Below are 19,558 nucleotides of genomic sequence, written 5' to 3' on the forward strand. Positions count from 1 at the left end.
CAGGAATATAATCTCGTGAGGGCACTAGTTTTGATTTCTTTTCGTTTACTGTGTACCCCAGGCAACTTAACTTTTTTACAAACGCCAGATGCTTTAGAAGAATGTCCTTGCTCTCTGCTTGAATCAGGCAATCGTCCAGGTACGGATAAATTTGAATTCCTTTCTGTCTGCAAAATGCAATTACTGGTGCCAGGCACTTTGTGAAGACCCTGGGAGCAGTAGATAAGCCAAAGGGCAGTGCAGAGAATTGGTAGTGCATTGAACCAGCTATGAATCTGAGGTATCTTCTGCAGTTTTGTCTGATAGGGACATGCAGGTATGCCTCCTTAAGGTCCAAAGTCATGAGCCAAGCTTTCTTGCCCAGCATGGGAAGAAGCTGCTGTAATGTCAACATTTTGAATTTCGGAACATCCAGGTAAGTGTTTAGAGATGAAAGATCCAGAATGGGCCTCCAGGCTTTGTCCTTTCTGGGTACCAGAAAGAGACTCTAGTAAAATCCTTGTCCTTGCGCTCCTGTGATGGTACCTTTTGAATATCTCTCATATCCATGAGTGCTGTAATTTGTTTTTGAGACTCTGCCCATTGATTTGGTGGCAGATTTGGCATTCCTTTTAACCTTGGCAGAGTGTGGAAGTGGAACCTGTAACCTTGAAATACAATGTTGAGAACCCATTTGTCTTTGGTGATCATTTGCCAATTGTGGTAGAAGAGTGCCAGTTTTCCTCCCAAGGGGGCTGCCAAGAGGGATTTGTTTGGCAGCTGTAGTGGGAAGTCATTGGAGCTGCTTTTTATATGGTTGGGGCCTGTCTTCCCCCCTTCTTTCTGGCCTGATGCAAGCCATTGTCGAGGCCTATAAGGGACTTGTGTTTCACCTCTACCTCTTGGACGTCTGTATCTTCCCCTTTGAGGTCTGTCTGTAATTGGAAAGGACCAATTCTTAGTTGGCCAGTTTCTGCTAAATCTAGGAGGCTGAACCTGTAAGAAATCCTTCACCATTTGCATAGATTTTGCCTTATCCTCCATTTTCTTTAATACCTCTTCTGCCTTAACTCCAAATAACACATCCTGTTGCAAAGGTGCATCCAATAATTTTGCTTTAACATGATCTGGCAACGTATGTTCTTTTAACCAAGCATGTCTTCTAATGACAGAGCCTGTAACTGCTGCTCTGCAGGAGGCCTCTAGAGAATCAAAACCACTTTGCAAAGTATGCTTTCCCACTTGTTCAGCTGCATGCAATAAATCCTGCATTTCTTTAAAATTAGGAGGATCTGATTCTGGAAGCATTTTCTGTTTTAACTGAGACAGTACAAATTGCTGATATTTTAGCATGTGAAACTGGCAATTTAAGGCTCTCATTGCTAAAGTTGCAGACATATATACTTTCTTTCCCCATCTGTCTAATGCTCTGGAATCTCTGTCAGAGGGAACTGGATTCTTGGCTGATGAGGCCTTAACTCCTTTGGGTCCCTGAGAAATAGTTTCAGGGTCAGCTACAGGGCTTTTATACAGAAATGTATGCGAGTCAGGGACTCTGTAGTATCTGTCAGGTTTAACAGGGGCAGGAGGTAAGGAATCAGGATTTAAGCTGGATTCAGTATACACATCATCCACAATATCCAACACTGGCGGAATAGCAAAGGGTTTGTGTTGAGGTAATAAAAGGAAGTCTCTGAGCCTTTTCTTGGATTCTGAGTAATCCTGGCCTTCCCAGTGGAAATGCTTACTCATGGTATGTAGGGTTTCCCCCCAAAGGAGTAGTCCTCAGGTGGTGAGGCTGATGGATTTGATTCCTCAGCATCAGAATCCTCATAAGGGGGTAAAGAGTATCCTAGGTCTGAGGATGAATCAGAAGAGATGGACACCTGGTCTGACGAGTCATAGTCTGCATCCTGTCTAGGCCTTTTATCAGGAGGGGGATGGGACCCCCTTGATCAGAGTGATTAGGTCTTCGGCCATTTTGAGCATTTGTTTCTTAGGCATGGAGGCCTGTCCTGGAGAATGCTGTATTTGTTTCTTAGATTTTAAAGGAGGCTTAGACTTAGCTGAGGGTTTAATGCTTAACTGAGTAGGTCTGAAGAGACCCTCTGAAGCTGTGGGTTGTTCAGCTACTCCGGATCCCTCTGAAAGGTTAGTCTCGGTAGGCTGAATAACTTGTGCGTCCGAAGGCCCAGCCATCTCCACGTGGGAGTCAGAGGTGGCCTGTGGTTCTACAGAAGCGGTAGTCAGGGGCTGCGAAGGTGCCTCGCTGAAAATCGGAGAACCGGTGACTAGCCTAGAAGAGGCTTAGTCAGTTTTAGGCCTCGGATGCCTATCCTTGCTTTGCGCTTTTTGTGTATTCCAGTCGTTGGAAGTTCCGATGGCATGGTAAAATTGAATTTTCTACCAAAATAATGTCGGGCAAAATCAAACCGACGTTTAATAGTGCGCTTGTTAAACCTAGCACAAAACTGACAACCAGTGACATCGTGGTCTGGGCCTAGGCATGGGATACAATAGGAATGGAAATCCTTATGAGGTATTTGCTTCCCACAAGAAATACAGTCTAACTTTTACTGACATCGGTCTGAGGCAAGAAAAAGTTTCCCCAACGGGGTACTTAGCTTTGTAGAAGACTTCAGTTCTGGATTCGGAATGAAAATCTCAGGAGATGGCCGACTGGCACTTGCGAACTTGCATTTGCTTCGAGCACCGCGCGGCAAGAAAGACTGAAGAAAATGGCGTCGGCTGCATCTTATATACCCCTGTCGCACTGACGTCAGGGAGGAGGCGACGGACCAGGACTTTGGAACTCAGGCCGACTGGGCAACCGCCCGACGGCAGGATAACCCAAGTGTAATGACTGCAGCAGTGTAACACGATGAACATCGAGCTATGGATGTAAACTGGAAGTAAACAAAAATAAGCTATAGGCTGGAATGAGTTAAAATACTTACTGCACAAAATTCTTCAAATGATATTCTGCCATCACCATCCTTATCTGCATTAATTATTGTTTTGTCTACTATCTGTTGTAACTGAGTGTCCTTCAAGTTGTTCCCCACCATCATCTTAAGCACTTGGAAGAGTTCCCCATTTGAAATGTAACCATCTTTGTCCATGTCATAAATCCGGAAGGCAACTGTACAAGAAAAGAAATTCAGCTTTAAAACAATTGAGATAATTAAATTCCAAGTCTCCTTTCAGTAACGTGAAGGCCAAGAACCTGCTGCATGCAGTATGGCAAGACTAGTCAATGTCCTATACATTATAATGATACAACTCAGAATAAATGCATTAGTCATTTCGGCTTAATGTTCTCAATTATCAAATCTCTAGATCACAGGTGCTTGATGACCACAATTACAACAGTGGAAAAGTACATACTCACAGAAATATTTACTGGTATAAGAAGAAATTGCTTCAAAATTGTCATGCATGTTCCATTTCCCTGAAACAATATGCCATGTACACTAGTCACTGCAATATTCTTATTTATTCTATTCTTTGTTGGGTAAGCAGACTATCTTAACAGATACTTTTCGTTCATTGCGACACACAAACGTCAATTCTAGCTCTAGCGGTTATTGTTAACGGATAGACGATACCGCACAATACTAAATAAAATGTGTAAATTTTCTCATACGGACAAAAAGGGAAAGCATAAATTATTACAAAAAATTCATACCACAAAACAAAAATAAGTTAATACGCTCACAGGTAGTTACTTGGCTTGCAGTCTAGGGGATCACTGAAGAGTCTAACCCAAACTCCCAGTTGCCCCTAGGCACTGTTTGGTTAAGTGACTTGCTCAAGGTCATACACGGTAGGCAAATGAGGACAAAGGGGAATTAAACTCTGTACATTAAGTAACTATAGCTCTTGGCCTTAACCCTCTGCACCAACTGCCAAACTTCAAAAGTTGGAACAAAACTTGTACTTTCTCTTGACGAGGTAAACACTTTAACCATTATGCCAATCCCCCAATTATTTACCCCCCTTTTTTTCTGTTTTTTTTTTTTTTTTTTTTTTTTTTAAAGATACCCAATAGCAGATCTTTCAGGAAATGTCACCACCACAGTAAAATGTAATGTTTAGGTTTATCCATCTTCTAATTGTGTCACTGCCAGATTAACCATTTCACAAATACTTCCCTCTGAGGACCACTGATGGCCTCATGCTTGCAAAGGTATGCAGAGAAATGGCGCAAGACTCTTGTGTATATAGCCAATGCTGTTGTGCTGTGTCTTAGCTTCTTAAAACCTGAAAAATGATGTACTTACAGTATCCAAATACTCAATATTAAGATAAAAATAACAGAACCATCCAAGACAACTTTTTCAAAACTGTTGCAACAACGCCAACAACAATAAACAGTCTGTAAGAGAGGAGGAAGGGTAGCTTTTCAACACTGCAGCGATTTCTCCTCAAATATATTGCTGTTATAAATACCCGACAAAACTGTACCATCTAGTCTGGGGAACTTCATTATTCATAACATTTAGGTAAAATCTAACGCAGTATTTGGTAATCCAAGGTCCCCCAGGAGCAAAGCTGTTTTCTCCATGAAGGACAGTTGCATGCACAGCACAACCTGTTTCTCCTTTTAACTTTGTGATCTTGCTTTAATGAATTGTTTTTAGCCCCTGTACCAACACACCAACAAATCTGGATGTGAAACTGAAGACATACAAATCCTGTGCTGTACATGTCTAGGACTCCAACTTGTAAAATCTGCTGAAAGTTTGGACCCTAGTCAGTGCGGCAGCTTGCAACATAATGTGCAGAAACAAGATAATGAAACTACTGCTGCTCTAGTGGAATGAGCTCTAATGATGCCTTTCCGGGGTTGTACTGTATTTTGTTGCAAGTAAAATAAATCAGCCGTCCGCTTTGATGTGCTTTGTTAAACAATTACAGATTTGTTTTCATTAAAAAAAACAAAAAAACAAAAAAAAAAAAAAACAAAAAAAAAACACTGACCTACTTCTCTCACTGAATTTTCTTAACCTGTGGTTGCCCAGAAATTCTCCTTATTTTGGAAGCATGGACGCAAGACTGGAGAGCTTAACATGAGTGAACCATCTGAAACAACTCTGGGCATTAAATGAGGAATATGCCTTTAGAAACACCCCTTCTTTATGAAAGGTTGTAGCTTGTATATGAAGGCTTGTAACTCTCAGATACTGTTGCTGCCAAAATCTCAGAGGGAAAAAAAGGGGGTTTTCCAAGAAAGGTATTAGATTTTCACAGTGTCAGCAAGTCTGCTACAGAATGGAATCCTATCCAGAATTATTTTCACTGCCTTGTGCCCACTTGATGCTGAAGTAGGTGCAGGTTCCCCCTCAATCCCAAGAGTTATAATTGGGCAAGCTGGCATACAGGCAGACACTGCACAAACATGCATGAATATGTTAAATAATACTCAGATAGTTAAAGATCATGTTTAAAGACATGGAACATCCTTTTCTTTTCAAACAAAAGTGTTTGCATGCACCTTTATGCTTGGGAACACTTTTCTGTATGAAAAGTGCATTCTGAAGCCTTTAAAGAATATTATGTTTTAAATATTGCTTCCAAATGCAGAAGACAAAATGTAGTAAGCCGTGTTTACAGCACTAAATCGTCATGGGAGGGCAGGAGACGATTACGTCATTCTGAGTTCCAGCTCTAATAATGATGGATTAGTGTAGGTAAGTAATTGTAAATTAGTGATGTAATCACCAAACTGTTAAATTTTATCAAGACAAGAGAAGAACAGATGTGTCTGATCAAGCAAGTGTTGTGGGAATGACGCTGACTCTATGGCTCTAGCTTCCATTCGTATGTCACTGTTAATGCTTCAGTCACGTACTTGATTCTGCAGGCACAGATGATGTACTGTAGACAGGCACAACTGTCATTAACAGGTTCAATGTCTGATCAAATGCATCACTTGCAGACTTGCAAAGGATTATCATCCCCCTACCCATGTCTGCTGACAGACTACACAACTGTGGTGTTTGTTTGCATAGTTTTGAAAGTGATCTGAAAGGAAGCTTTCCTGAAAAGCTGTCAGACTTTCTACAACGCTAACACCTCTTGCAGGATGAGATGCAAGAATATTTTTTATTGTGTCCAAATGCCCTGCAAAGACTGCTGAAGAGGATTCACCAAGCACAGTCCCAAGTCTCTGCTGCCAAATGCTGAGTTACCTCCGAAGCAAAAGCATTCCTCTGGGCAGGCTAACTGGGTTCATCCACATTAAAAAAAAAATTGCTGACTGGGATAAAGAATCACCGAAGCTAGCACATCTGATGACTCTGTTCAGATACTCCAAAGAGAGTCCCATTCAGGTCTTCTTACTGAAAGCAATGCAAAGGAAACAAGAAAGATGAAAGAAAGCATACAGCCCATAGATTTAAATGTACTGTCTTACTGTAAATACCTGCTGCTTACAAACATTTTTCATTAATCCTGAATCTTGAGCTGATTTTCCTGAAGCAGAATGGACTTTCAACTAACCACAGTTTATTAAAACCTGAATTGAAATGGTCAGGGTTAAGTTCTTGCTATTTATTATGCTTCTCAAGAACTCTATCAGACAAACTGCTTTGACAGTATGTTGTAGCAGAGCACATGGAAATGTACCACTAGCAAGCAACTGTTCAAGTAAAGAAAGCTTGTAATATTTTGCGTTCCTAACATGTGGTAAATAATCTGCAGGCCCCTGGACACACCTCACAGCAGTAACAAACTGAAAAAGATGAACTATATGAAATCAGAGGTACTGTCCCGAGGTACTGTCTGTGATATGTCCCTACTAATGCACAGAAGTACATTACCTAGGTCCATGCTGCCACATATGAATGGAATAATAGCTTTCATTGCCACCATCTTTTTCTGACAAGTGAATACCAATGGCGTAGAGGGCTAAAACCCTAACAGCAGCTCAAATTGCTAGAGTTTGAATAGTTGCTCAAGCACTTGAAGGCATTGGCAGGAGGGTGGACGGACAGAGGGGGAGAGCCAAACATACACAGCCACCAATTCTCAAAGGAGGAAAGATGCAAACACAATAGAGAATGAAGAGGGTGCAAAACCTAGTCACTTTGTACGTCTTTGTTGGCATTTCCCTCTTCCCAATTACCAACACGTAAACAGACCGTTTCCTTCTGTACAACTCCAGCCTTGAGGCTGCTGGACTGATATGATTTTGTTACAAAATGGTCTTTTAGTTGCAGAATAACCTACCCTGAAACGTAAAGGTGGTGGTGGGGGCTGTGACACCGCTCTTTAAAAGACTGTTCATCTGATGAAATGTCAAGGCAAGATAATGTTATTAGCTTGCTGAAAAAAGCAAAACTCCTAAACAACTGGGTTATAAAGTTGAAGTAAGAGATTTAATATCTGTATGTTTTTTTTTCTTTCCATTTGTTAACCCGTTGAGTAGGCAGGCTGATCTGCTGACCCTTTTCAGGCCAATTCTCAGTCCTAAGTCATCATCACCAGCACACTCCTTCCCATTTTCTACATGATGTTGTGTCAACTATCGCCATCAGTCTCTATTCAATGCTACTCTCCTGCCTTCTTCGACACTCATGCATGATCATCTCGGGTCTTCTCTCACAGATCCATCCTTCTCTTTGCTGGATGCACACTGTATCCGTGGTGTCCTTCCAACAGTGAGAACCTGTTTTGTGTGTTTTTTCGTGGATTTCTGTTATAACATTGGTTCTCCAATCTTTGCTGGATGCCGTCATTTCCTCCTCCTGCCTTCCCCAAATCATCTTTATCAGGATTATCTTCTGCTTCTGCTTTTCTGTACATACGCCCAAACCACTGTAATCTTTCCCTTTGACCTTTTCTGCAACTGGAACTACTTTGCCTTCTGCTCTTGTATCCTCATTTCTCCCTCTGTCTGTCCCAAGGAGTGCATCCTAACAACCATTGCAGTCACTTCATCTCCATGACCTCTAGCTTCCTCAACTGCTCTGCCTTTACTGCCTGAGTTTCTGTACCATACAGTAGTACTGGTTGCACCACTGTTTTTTACATCTTACTTTACAGCTTCGTTGGCATTCTTCTGTCATATACTACAGTTAGGTGTGCCTTCTCAAGTAGGGCCTGGAATAAGTATCAACTATATCAGAGGTGCACTTTAGAGCATAGGCACCTACTTCACCAGCACTACCATTAAACTCTTCCAGTTTACTCTCAACTCATTTTTGAAAGACTATGTACACAATTCCTATACTCCGCCCAGGATGAAACTCTGATATGAAGCCATGTAAGACGCACAATTTTGCACCCTTATGGCCACGTGAATATAGTATTTGTAAATATTAGTGCAACATTTCCTTAAAATCTATCAACTTTTAAAACTACTATTTAGCTGCCATTAATATTAGCATGCTGTTAACTGCAATCTTATTTACCTGACGGGGACTGCCAGCATTTAACACCAGCTGTCAGTACAACCCGCAATACTCCAAAGCAAGCTTCTCAGTTGCCTACCCTAACTTTGGGATTCACTCTTCTACAGTAAAAATCAAATTACTTTTTAAAATTAATACATGTCTACATAATGCAGTATTAAGGATAGTCATTCTTACACCATAGACATCCTGGTATAGTCTGGTGCTTAAAGACTGTTCTATCTTCCCGATACAAAAGATGGAGTACGCCAGGCATGTAGCAATGGACACTACCCCTTTAGTATTATAGCCACAACTTCCACTACTTAAAATAACCTTGGAGTAATTACTAATAATTAAATTAGGACCATCGTATATAAATCTACATTGCATGCATGCCCTGGATTTTCTCAAACTATTTTAGTAACGGTTTCTAATCTTGTCATCCTGACTATAACTTTGAAGGTGGGATTTCTAATTCCTGCCCTTCTACAAGCATAACTGGGACCCTTAGCTATAATTTTATAGTTTAACCTACTTCCATATTCTAGCAAAGCTATTCTAGACAGGAACTGGAATAATGTTAGAGTCATATGATATGATTTACGGCTTAAGACAAGCATGCAGTTATGTTTATAAAAGGGGCAGGAATTTGAAATCCCACCTTGAAAGTTATAATCGGGGTAATGAGATTAGAACAATTACTAAAAGAAGTATGAGAAAGAGAGGAACATGCAAGCAATGTAGATTTATATACAACAATTCTAATTTAATGACTTGCAATTACTTCAAGGTTATTTCAAGTAATGAAAGTTATGACTAATACTAAAGGGGTAGTTTACATTGTTATATGGCTGACCTGCACCACCTTATATACTGGGAAGACAGAATGGTCTTTAAGAAACAAAATATACAAACAAGTCTATACTATTAGAATGCGTAACCTTACTAATACACTGTGTAAATGTGTGCAAAAATATGTACTAATTTAAAAAGTGTTTTTATTGTGGATAAAGTAAATTCCAGCGTTAAGGAGGACAATTGGGAAGCTCAGCTGAAGTACTGTGATTTGCAATGGCAGTTGGTGTTTAAATGCTACAAGCTACCCTCAGATAAATGGCAAGGTTGCAATTAACAGCACATTAACATTAAGGGCAAGGAAATGTACTAATGTTTAAAAGCACTATATTTACTATTCATATATTTTTATCATCTTTATATGTAAACAACAAATGTTGCTACAGTTTTAAAGTAAACATTTATTAAATAAATTATAAATTAAAATCTAAATTAAAGCATAAAACATCAGTATGGATTGGAAGCAGTTCTTCATTTTCTGGGTGATAGTCCTAGAACACAGTATATAATAGAACTAGCCCATTTTTGTTTGGAGAACAATATTTTTAAATTCAATGGAGAGATATATATAGACAGTTACAGGGGACTGCGATGGGGGCAGGCTTTTGCCCCCATGTATGCAAACCTGTTTATGGGATTGTTTGAGAATTTATATATTTATAACACCACATTTTTAATGTATATGTAGAGAGATACTACAGATACATTGACGATTTAATATTTGTGTGTAAAGGGGGATCAAAATTTGTCCCGGAATTTATAAAGGATCTTCCTAACAGATTTGGGATAAAATTCAATGGTATACAACTAGGATATAATGTGATTTTTTTGGATTTAACTATAGAAGGTAGGAAGGATGGTAGTATTAGATCTAAAATATATAGAAAATTTGAAGAGAGAGAGTATTTATTACATGGACAGAGTTGCCATCCTGAACATATAATGGAGGCAATACCATTGGGAGAAATGTTAAGGATAAATAGAATGTGTAGTGATTCAAAAGATGTTGAAGAAGAAATGCAAAAAAAAACACGGAAATGTTTATAAACAGAGGATATCAATATAAAAAGATTCAACAAGCAATAAAGTAAGTTTAAATAGATATGGGCAAAAAGCAATTTGTAATAGGGAGAATGAGAAAGAAAATCAGAATAGTATGAATTTAAAGGAAAATTTTTTTTGAGACAAAATATACTCTTTTTAGAGAAACGTTTAAGGAAGGAATAAAATATGGATGGGATTTATCAGAAAAGGTCAAGCGGTTAACACACATTCATAATAAGAAAGTAATATTTTCATACACTAGAGGTAGGAACATGAAGGATTTTCTAGTACATGGAAAGTTTCAACTACCAGAAAATATGAGATGTAGAGATATGGTTTCGCAAGGAACCTTTCCATGTGGAAAATGTAGTATCTGTCCTTTTGTTAAAAAGACTTTCACAAGAGTGAATGGCACAAAATTTCAGGAAAAAGGTTTACATACTTGTAATAGTGAAGGAATAATTTATTGTTTGAGATGTCCATGTAACAAATATTATATTGGAGAAAGCAAAAGAAGTTTAGCAACTAGGGTAAAAGAGCATATTCGTGATATTAAAAAGGGCAGTCAATTTAGCCCAGTTGCATTGCATTTTCATGAAAAACATGGGGGAGATTTTGGTGGATTACAAGTAACTATTTTAGAATATATTGAAGAGAGAAATTCTAGTACAACAGATGTTTAAAAAAGTTAAGAGAAAAAGAATCAATATTTATTTTAAAATATAATACTTTAAGTCCAGCAGGACTTAATCAAGAATGTAATTGGAGATGTTTTTTATGAATTTATTTTTAAAAAAATACCGCTTTAAATATTTTATAAATTAAGTAATTGAGGCTAATTGATTAATTGACGCTTGGTAAAAGTATTTAATGAAATGGTTTTGGAATAAGTTATACTCTGTTAAAGGCTTGTATAAGCAGAGGCGATAGAGCAGTGTTTTGAAGATTTTTGTTTTAATAAACTGTGAAGATTTCCTGGTCGCTTCTTCTCTTTGTGGTTTTATAATACTTAAATATTTTCTTTTAGTATGAATAATTTACAAACGGATGGAAGTTTTAAGAGCATAGCTGATCAACTGATATTCTGTTTATACAAAGGCAGAAGGAAGTGAGATAATATTCTGAAGTTCCTTAAAAACAGAGGAACAAAAGTGTTAAGTTTTTAAAAAACTGGCATTATGAATGGGACTGCAGTTTTTTGTTTTAGTTTTCACACTGGAGACTGTTTAGTTATAAGCATAATTTTACCTTGAGGAAGAGCGTCCCACAGCAGGCCAAATGAATACATTACTTGCTCATACCCTTTCTTTGGTGAGTAGGCCATCTGTACGTCTTTGGTGTGGGGGAGAAGTTCTTGGCAAATTCCACCACACTGAGCCAAATATGGGATTAATACTGAAGCCTGTGTGTAACACACTAGCTGAACCAACCATCTCACTATTTTTTTTAACTGAGACATCTAATTAGCTGCAGAGCTAGAAGCTGCCAGATGGGACTGGAGCTTGGTGCTGATTCTGCTAACTCCTCCACAGTATGGGCATATCTTTTATTAGCTCCATCTGGAACTGTAACAAATGCATCAAGTTGTTCAGTGCCCTCAAAGAAAAAGTAAAGAATGGTGGTGGTGGGGACATATTTCCTCAATTTGTACAGGGGACAAACTCCTCATTTTGTAGGTGAATGGCCTTGGATTGCAGCTCGGGTAGCTTAATTGCAGCTGAAAGAGTTCATCACCTAGTTCCGCAACCAGCCTGGTCAATCCTTGAGAGGCCAAAGGCTATTACTAGGTTACACTGGTACTACTGCCAATACATCTGGATTCAAACCACCCTGTCAACACAGGAGCCACACAAGATGATAATCTGAGGGCCAAAAGGCCTAAGCAGGATGTATTCTGTACTGAGCTTTGGCCCAGCCGAGTTCTACTATATACCCTAACTTGGTATAACTAGTCAGCAAAAAGTCTCCTGGTAGTCACTTACGTTTAGTGTGGGATACTCTAAAGGAGAGTTGATCTGCTTCCTTGTCTTGAAAGAAGAGTAAACCAAGCAGGAAGAAGACTTGGGACAAGGCATAATTAGGACAGCAAAGCCCCCCCCCCCCCAAAAAAAAATCTCTACCCTGGGCTGACAGAGGATACATGGCAAAAGCAACAAAAAATGGTCACAAGTAAGCCGCATTCTGAGCTTCCATGGGGGAGGGCCATGTAAGGGTTCTAAATAGTAGGCACTTCTTAATGGTCACAATTGTGAACCCAAGCTGGTAAGCCCAAGGAACAGACACCAAGCAATGACAACTCCAACACCAAGACTGAAAGAATCTGCCTTGTCATCTGGACTGACTGTACAATGGTGATCTCCAAGACCAAGAGGGACAAAATCTCAATCAAGGCCAGTGCCCTCAACCTTCAGCACCTGATGGTCAACTATGGCAATAGAGTTCTCAGCCTTGGAAAGAAAGCAGCAGCAACCAAAGCTGACATCAACTCCTGACAAACTCTAGACTAACCCCAAAAGGGCAGAGACTCAAGTAATTGATGCCAATGGTAATGTCAACACTGGGGCAAGGTAGGTCGTGGGCATCAACTTGAGTGCTATCAATGTCAATGGAACTGGGGTCAAAATCATCCATATGAGGAAGGGTCCAGAAGAATTATGCAAAGATGCTCTCAAACCAGGATGTTAGTGGAGGAAGTCACCTGAGACTACATCTAGTTTAATAAAACCTTGCTTCAAAAAAGCAGTCAAAGGTGAATACAGTCAGAAAGCCAATGCAACAACTTTTGAGCAGAAAATTTTCTGCCAATCTTGTTCAGAATAAAGGATATGAATAACAGAAAATCTCTCCTGAATGCTTTTTGTTTAATTTCTTTATTGCATCATTTGTGACAAAGGCAAACTTACATTTATATGAAAGTAATCAAAACATGTTAAGTCCACATTTACAAACATTCCATCTGTCTGCAAGACCCTTTTCTCATTTTTAAACAAGGGGGAGTGTCACTTCAACAGTGACAATCGTACAGAGCAAGGCAGCCCAATGGGTACCCCGCGGGCCACAATCCAGCCTGCCAATGTCTTTTTTGTGGCCTACCAAAGCCTTGGTAGAAATAAAAAATAAACATACATTCTTTGAGGTTAATTGGTCTTGTCTCTCTAAAAAGTTCAGAGAGAAGAGAAGAACATCCAAGGTTGTGGCAAGTTCTTACATAACTAATCTAGGTCATCCTATTCTCATCTTGCAGTACTCATAACTATAGGGAGAGTACCTAAGCTTTAGGTACAAGTCCGGGAGGTAGGCTGAGAGGCCTGGTCTATGAAATAGACCTGGCAAACCCAGTTCTGGCTGTAGAAATCAAATCTAGTTTGTAATGCTTGGTAAAGGTATGAACTGAAGACCAGGTGGCCGCCTCCAGTATGGAAACGTAGTCCACTCCACTAAAAAAGGCAGCTGCCCTAGTAGAATGCACTTTCAAATTAGCAGTTAAATCTTTTCCATGAGGGGAATAACAAGCAGAAATAGCATTTGAAATCCATGATGATAAATTCTGCTTAGAGACTGCCTTCCCCAAGGCCCTTGGGTGAAAGGAGACAAACAGCTGGTCAGACTTTCTAATGGATCTGGTCTTATCCAGGTAATATCCAAGTTGTCTATGAACATCCAAGGAATGCAAAGTTCTTTCAGAGGAATTCTGAGGTTGAAGAAAACGGGAAGATTTATGGTCTGATTCAAGGACAGCTCATTAACCAATTTTAAGTATGAAGGAAGGATTAGTCCTGGGGAGAACCTGTCCCTATGGAAGATAAGGAAAGGAGGAGCCATAAGGGCTTGGATTTCTGAGACCCTCCTGGCAGATGTGGGGGTCACCAGCAGAACAGTTTTCTCAAGTACATAGCTTACATGATGCTGAGTGAGCTGGTTCAAATGGAGGTAGTGTGAGTTTCTCAAGGACAAAATTAAAGGTCCCATGAAGGAGGACTAGGTTTATGAGGGGGTCTGATATGGAGGACTCCTTTTAAGAAGAGTTTTAACTCTAATCTGTATACCAAAGGAGGTACTAAGGGAAGACAGGTGGAAATGGCTGACAAATGTACCTTAACAGAAGAGTAGGTCAGTCCTAAACATAGAAGCTCACACAAATAAGAAAAGACGGGTGTATTGGAATAAGAAAAAGGTCCTGTTTTTTCTTTTGACACCACCAAGAGAATCTTTTCCATTTGGACACAAATTCTCCTAGTACTAGGTTTCCTGGCCTCCTGCAGGACATTGAGTACGTCCTCTGAATATAGGTGTCTGAAGGGGATCAGAAATCTATCACCCATAAGGCGAGTCTGAGGTTGAGCACCTGAGGGCGTATGAGGGAGCCCCGGTCTTGTGTAAGTAGGTCGAATCAGTAGGGTAACCTGTAGTGATTGCCCCTGGCTAGTAGGTGAAGTAGGCGGAACCAATGCTGTCTCGGCCAAAAGGGGGTCACCAGCAGGATTTTTGGTTTGTCCCTCTGGATCTTCAGGAGAACTTTCTGAATCAGTCTGAAGGGGGAAAAGGCATAAAGATACATCCCCCACCCAAGAAAAAAGGCGTCCACTTTCCAAGCCTGTGGATGTGGATCTCTTGTGCAAAACAGAGTTATCTGCCTGTTCTGGGAGAAGGCAAACAGATCTGCCCGAGGAATACCCCACTTGTGAATAAGATCCAAGAACAACTCCCAGTGAAGGATCCATTTGTGGGAGAGTGCAGAGGTTCTGCTAAGAGTGTCCAAAATCACATTCTCTGTGGAAGGAATGTACACTGCTTGCAGGTGAATGTGTAGTTTTGCTACTAGAGACTAAATCTGAACTGCTAAGTTGCAATGTGGGTAGGACCTTGTCCCCACCTGCTTGTTGACATGGCACAGGACAGTCATATTGTCTGTCACTACTTTCAAGGTGCCTGGTAGGAGGATTTGGTGGTCTGTTTGTAATGCTAGGAGGGTTCTCATCTCTTTTACACTGATGGAGTACCTTTGAGGGAGAACCACTCTCCCTGAACTTTGTTCTGGTTGGTGTGATTTTGAAGAACTGCTCCCCAACCCAGATCTGAAGCATCTGTGTAGATGTGTTGCAAGGATGGAGGGGTCTTGCAAATGTATACCCTGACTTGACGTTGATGGCTGCAATCCACCACGCCAATTATTTTTTCAGGGATGGGAGAAGAGGGAGGGAAGTATCCAGATGGTGGGAATGCTGGTTCCACAGAGTCTTCAGAACCTATTGGAACTTCCTCATATGCAGCCTTGCCAAGGGTAGCATGGGGATCAAGGATGTCATAGGTTGGTACTGGGCTATCTGCCCAAAGGCATATATTAGCCCAGCCACGTTGTGCAGTATTCACCGCCCCTTTAGTAGTTCCCTAGACCCTTGTACTAGCAGCTAGTACCCTTGGCCCCTATCTAGTAGTGCTGTTGGTGTGATCCCGGTGTGAACTTTGTTACCCATCCACTCAAGGTTCCTCTTGAAGAGCGATAGTGAGGGGCTCTGTCTTATGTAGATCGGGACCCTGTTCGATAGTAAGGGAATTCTCTGCAAAGGGAATCTATTCCTCCAACATGTTCTATTCATTGTTGTGTTGAGGTTTATATCCCTAGAGTGTGTAGCTCGAGTAGATTTGGTTTTGCTAAGATGGAGCATGTTCAACAATTCTGGGTTGGACATGGCTCTGTACGTTAGACAGAGATCGCCTCTGACAACGCGGTATGCAACAGAGAACAGTCTTAGCTTTTTCAATCGTGCTGCATAGGGCAACTGTTTGAGGCCAGTAATCCTCTTGGTTAGGTACTTCTGTGGTCTCTCCAGCTGCTGGAGATGTCTAGCCAGGTACATTCCAATTGGTGCATTGTACTCAATAATGGGTCTGATGAGGGAAGAGTAGAGGGGCACCATTACATCCTTAGATCTTGATACGAACCCTTTCGTGATCAGATGGGTCACACAGAAGGATTTTCTAACCACTTTGGCAACATGGTCATCAAAGGAAAGCTGACTATCTACTTGGGTCCCTAGGATCCCTTATTTCTTCTTCAGATTTCAGGGGATTACCGCCTATGTTGTAGTTTGCGGGTACTCTGTTTTTTCCAAAGGGGATTGCTACGCATTTTTTTGCATTTAGCTTGAGACCATGGCTTTGACACCATGCATCAGTCCCATTTAGGCCCTTCTGGAGGATCTCCATGTCGGCCGGAGACTCTTATTATAGCACCCAGTTTGCAGTCGTCCGCAAACTTAGTCAGCCACAGCCCTTCCGTGCTTGCCTGTACTTCTGAGAAGTATATGCCAAACAGGAGGCCTAGGACTTCAGAATTACCTTGCTGATAAGGTTTGGAGAGAGAGAAATGTTTGAAGGTAATGTGCGAGGACCTCTACCTTTTGGCAGAGGATAAAGGCTGCCATCTTGTCAGTTCTTAGCCTGCACCCTGAGACCACCAGATCCTGGGTGGGTGTCAGGTGGGACTTTTGCTGGTTCACAGTGAACCCTATGTCTGCCAAGGTTTCGGACACTGTGTGTAGGTGATGAACAGTGTGGCAGCCCCGGTGGAGGATTAACAGGTCATTCAGTATGGATATATTTGAATGCTCTGCATTCTGCAGTGGGGGGATAAAGTACAGTTTTGTACCTACCATAAATGTAGATGTCCGATAGGAATGCATCTGCAGTCCTTACAAATGGGTTGTCCTGTCGTCAGGCAGCCCTTCGGTCGGCCGGATTCCAAAGTCTGGGTCTGGCCTCGGCTGGTGTCGCACTTCACCCGACGTCATAGCTGCAGTTATTCGGGTATAAAGGCATCAGCCGACGCCATTTTCCTCAGTGTTTCTTGCCCCAGATGCCAGGTGCCCTCTAGGAAGGCTAAATTTGGATAAATGCAAATGTTTCCAAATAGTAGAGAGCAAACAAAAAATAAACATGTATGTACATATATACAAACAAATACACCATAATAGATTCCCCCAGCTAGCTACAAGATGGGCAAATACCCTAGGAGTACCACAGAGGGGAAGGAGGGTGGGTAATACTGACTGCAGATGCATTCCTATTGGACATCTACATTTATGGTAGGTACAAAACTGTACTATGTCCTTCAAGGATGCATCTGCAGTCCTTACAAATGGGTAGAATACCATGGCCAACTGGAGGAGGAGGAGAAATGAAATTATGGTGTAGTTAAGATCCCTTGCAAAACAGCAGTGGCAAAACCTGCTCGGGATCTAGAGTATAAAGGTAAATTATAATGCTTGGCAAATGTATGCACGGAGCTCCAAGTAGCAGCCTCTAAAATGTCTTTGATAGCCACTCCTCGTAGAAAAGCTGTGGTAGTGGCTGTTGCCCTTGTAGAGTGAGGCCTGATGTTTTCTGGAGTTTTCTTCCCATGGTAGGAGTAACAAAATCTAATGCAATTTCCTATCCACTTAGAGATTGTCTGTTTTGAAATTGCTTTTCCTTCCATTCCTGTCGCATATGCTACCAGTAGCTGGTCAGTTTTTCTATTGCCCTTGGTCCTGTCCAGGTAGTAGCGTAATTGCCTATGCACATCTAAGGTATGCAACAGTCTTTCTCCCCTGTTTTGTGGGTTGGGGAAGAATGTAGGTAGGTGGATAGCCTGATTCAAAGATACTCTGGAAACCACCTTAGGCATAAAAGTAGGATTTGTTCTCATGGACACTCTATCTTGATGGAAGATCAGGAAGGGCTGTACTGCCATTAATGCCTGTAGTTCAGATACCCTTCTTGCTGAAGTAATTGCCAGCAGGAAAGCAGTTTTCCATGATAAGTATTGTAATTCTGCTGTTGCTGCTGGTTCGAAAGGAGGGAGTGTCAATTTTTCTAGCACAAAGTTCAAGTCCCATGCTGGCAATGGTGGCTTCCTAGGTGGTTTTACATTTTTAATTCCTCTCAGAAACTGCCTGAGCAGAGGATGTGAGAAGACTGGAGGATCCAAGTCGTACTCTGCTGAAATAGCTGATGCATGAATCTTAATGGAAGAATAGGACAGGCCTTTGTGGAAGAGCTCTGCCAAGTATTCCAGGATGTTGGCTATGTTTACCAGTGACACATTTTCTCCTTTTGCAGTACTCCAAATGGAATATCTTTTCCATTTTGCTGAATAATTTTTTCTTGTCGAGGGTCTGCGAGACTCCAAGATAATGTCTTTAACCCTTTGTGATAAATTTGGGTTTTTTGTTCTTATGCAATGTTCCAGGCAGTCAGCTGCAGTGTTTTCAGGTTTGGATGCAGGGTGTTGTAGTTGTTCTGTGTTAACAGCAAGGGAACAAGGGGTAGGGGCCATATTTGTTCCCGAGACATGCTCCTCAGTAATGGGTACCAATGTTGTCTTGGCCAGTCTGGAGCTATCAGAATGATCCTTGGACGGTCCTCTTTGATCTTCAATAGCACCTTGTGCATCAAAGGAAGTGGTGGGAATGCATATGCTGTCAGGTTTTTCCAACTGAAAGATAGGGAGTCCACTTTCCAAGCAAGTGGGTGGTACGTCCTTGTGCAGAATTTCTTTAGTTGGTGATTGCGTGGGGATGCAAATAAGTCTATTTGTGGGAGTCCCCATTTTCTTGTAATGGTTTTGAAGATGTCCGGATGCAGCATCCATTCGTGGGCATCCGTGGTAGTTCTGCTTAGTATGTCTGCTAGAATGTTTTCTTTTCCTGGTACAAAAATTGCTTGTAACTGAATGTTGTAACTCAGGGCCACATTCCAGAGGTCCATTGCCATCCGGCATAGAGGGTACGAATGTGTGCCTCCCTGTTTGTTGATGTACCACATAACTGTGGTGTTGTCTGTCCTTAACAGTTGACCTTGTCGAAGAAATGGTCTGAATGTCTGAATTGCCAGTTTTACTGCCAGCATTTCCTTTTGATTTATGTGTAGGTGCAGCTGGTCCGGAGTCCATGAACCTTGTATGCACTTGTCCAGCATGTGGGCCCCCCAACCGAGGTCTGAGGCGTCCGTTGTGATGGTTTGGCTTGGTTGAGTGTTGTGGAAGGGCAATCCTTTGTTTGATTGACAGGCCTGAGCCCACCATTGGAATTCTTGCTTCAGGCATGGAATTATTGGAATTTGGGTTTCTAGGCTGTGCTTGTGCTGAGACCATAAATTCCTTAGGTACCACTATAACTTTCTCATATGCAGTCTGGCATGTGGAACCAATATTATGCAGGATGCCATGAAACCCAAGGCTTGCAGGACTTTTCTTGCTGTTAGATGGTTCTGCTTTGTTAATGCCAAGAAGTAGAGAGGGA

The 19,558-nt window shown here is 41.3% G+C and overlaps 1 protein-coding gene across 1 annotated transcript in view; it reads right to left on the bottom strand.

Annotated features, from left to right (window-relative positions):
• PPP3R1 (protein phosphatase 3 regulatory subunit B, alpha) overlaps positions 1-19,558 on the bottom strand; it is a 715,388-nt gene that overhangs the window by 146,168 nt on the left and 549,662 nt on the right. Inside the window, exon 5 of the mRNA XM_044055966.1 lies at positions 2,937-3,121. Coding sequence (XP_043911901.1) covers positions 2,937-3,121 — 185 coding nt within the window. The remainder of the gene's footprint in view (positions 1-2,936; positions 3,122-19,558) is intronic.

This window comes from Protopterus annectens, chromosome 1.part2 (assembly GCF_019279795.1).
Source record: "Protopterus annectens isolate FY-2018-M chromosome 1.part2, PAN1.0, whole genome shotgun sequence".
NCBI classification, from domain to species: Eukaryota; Metazoa; Chordata; order Ceratodontiformes; family Protopteridae; genus Protopterus; species Protopterus annectens.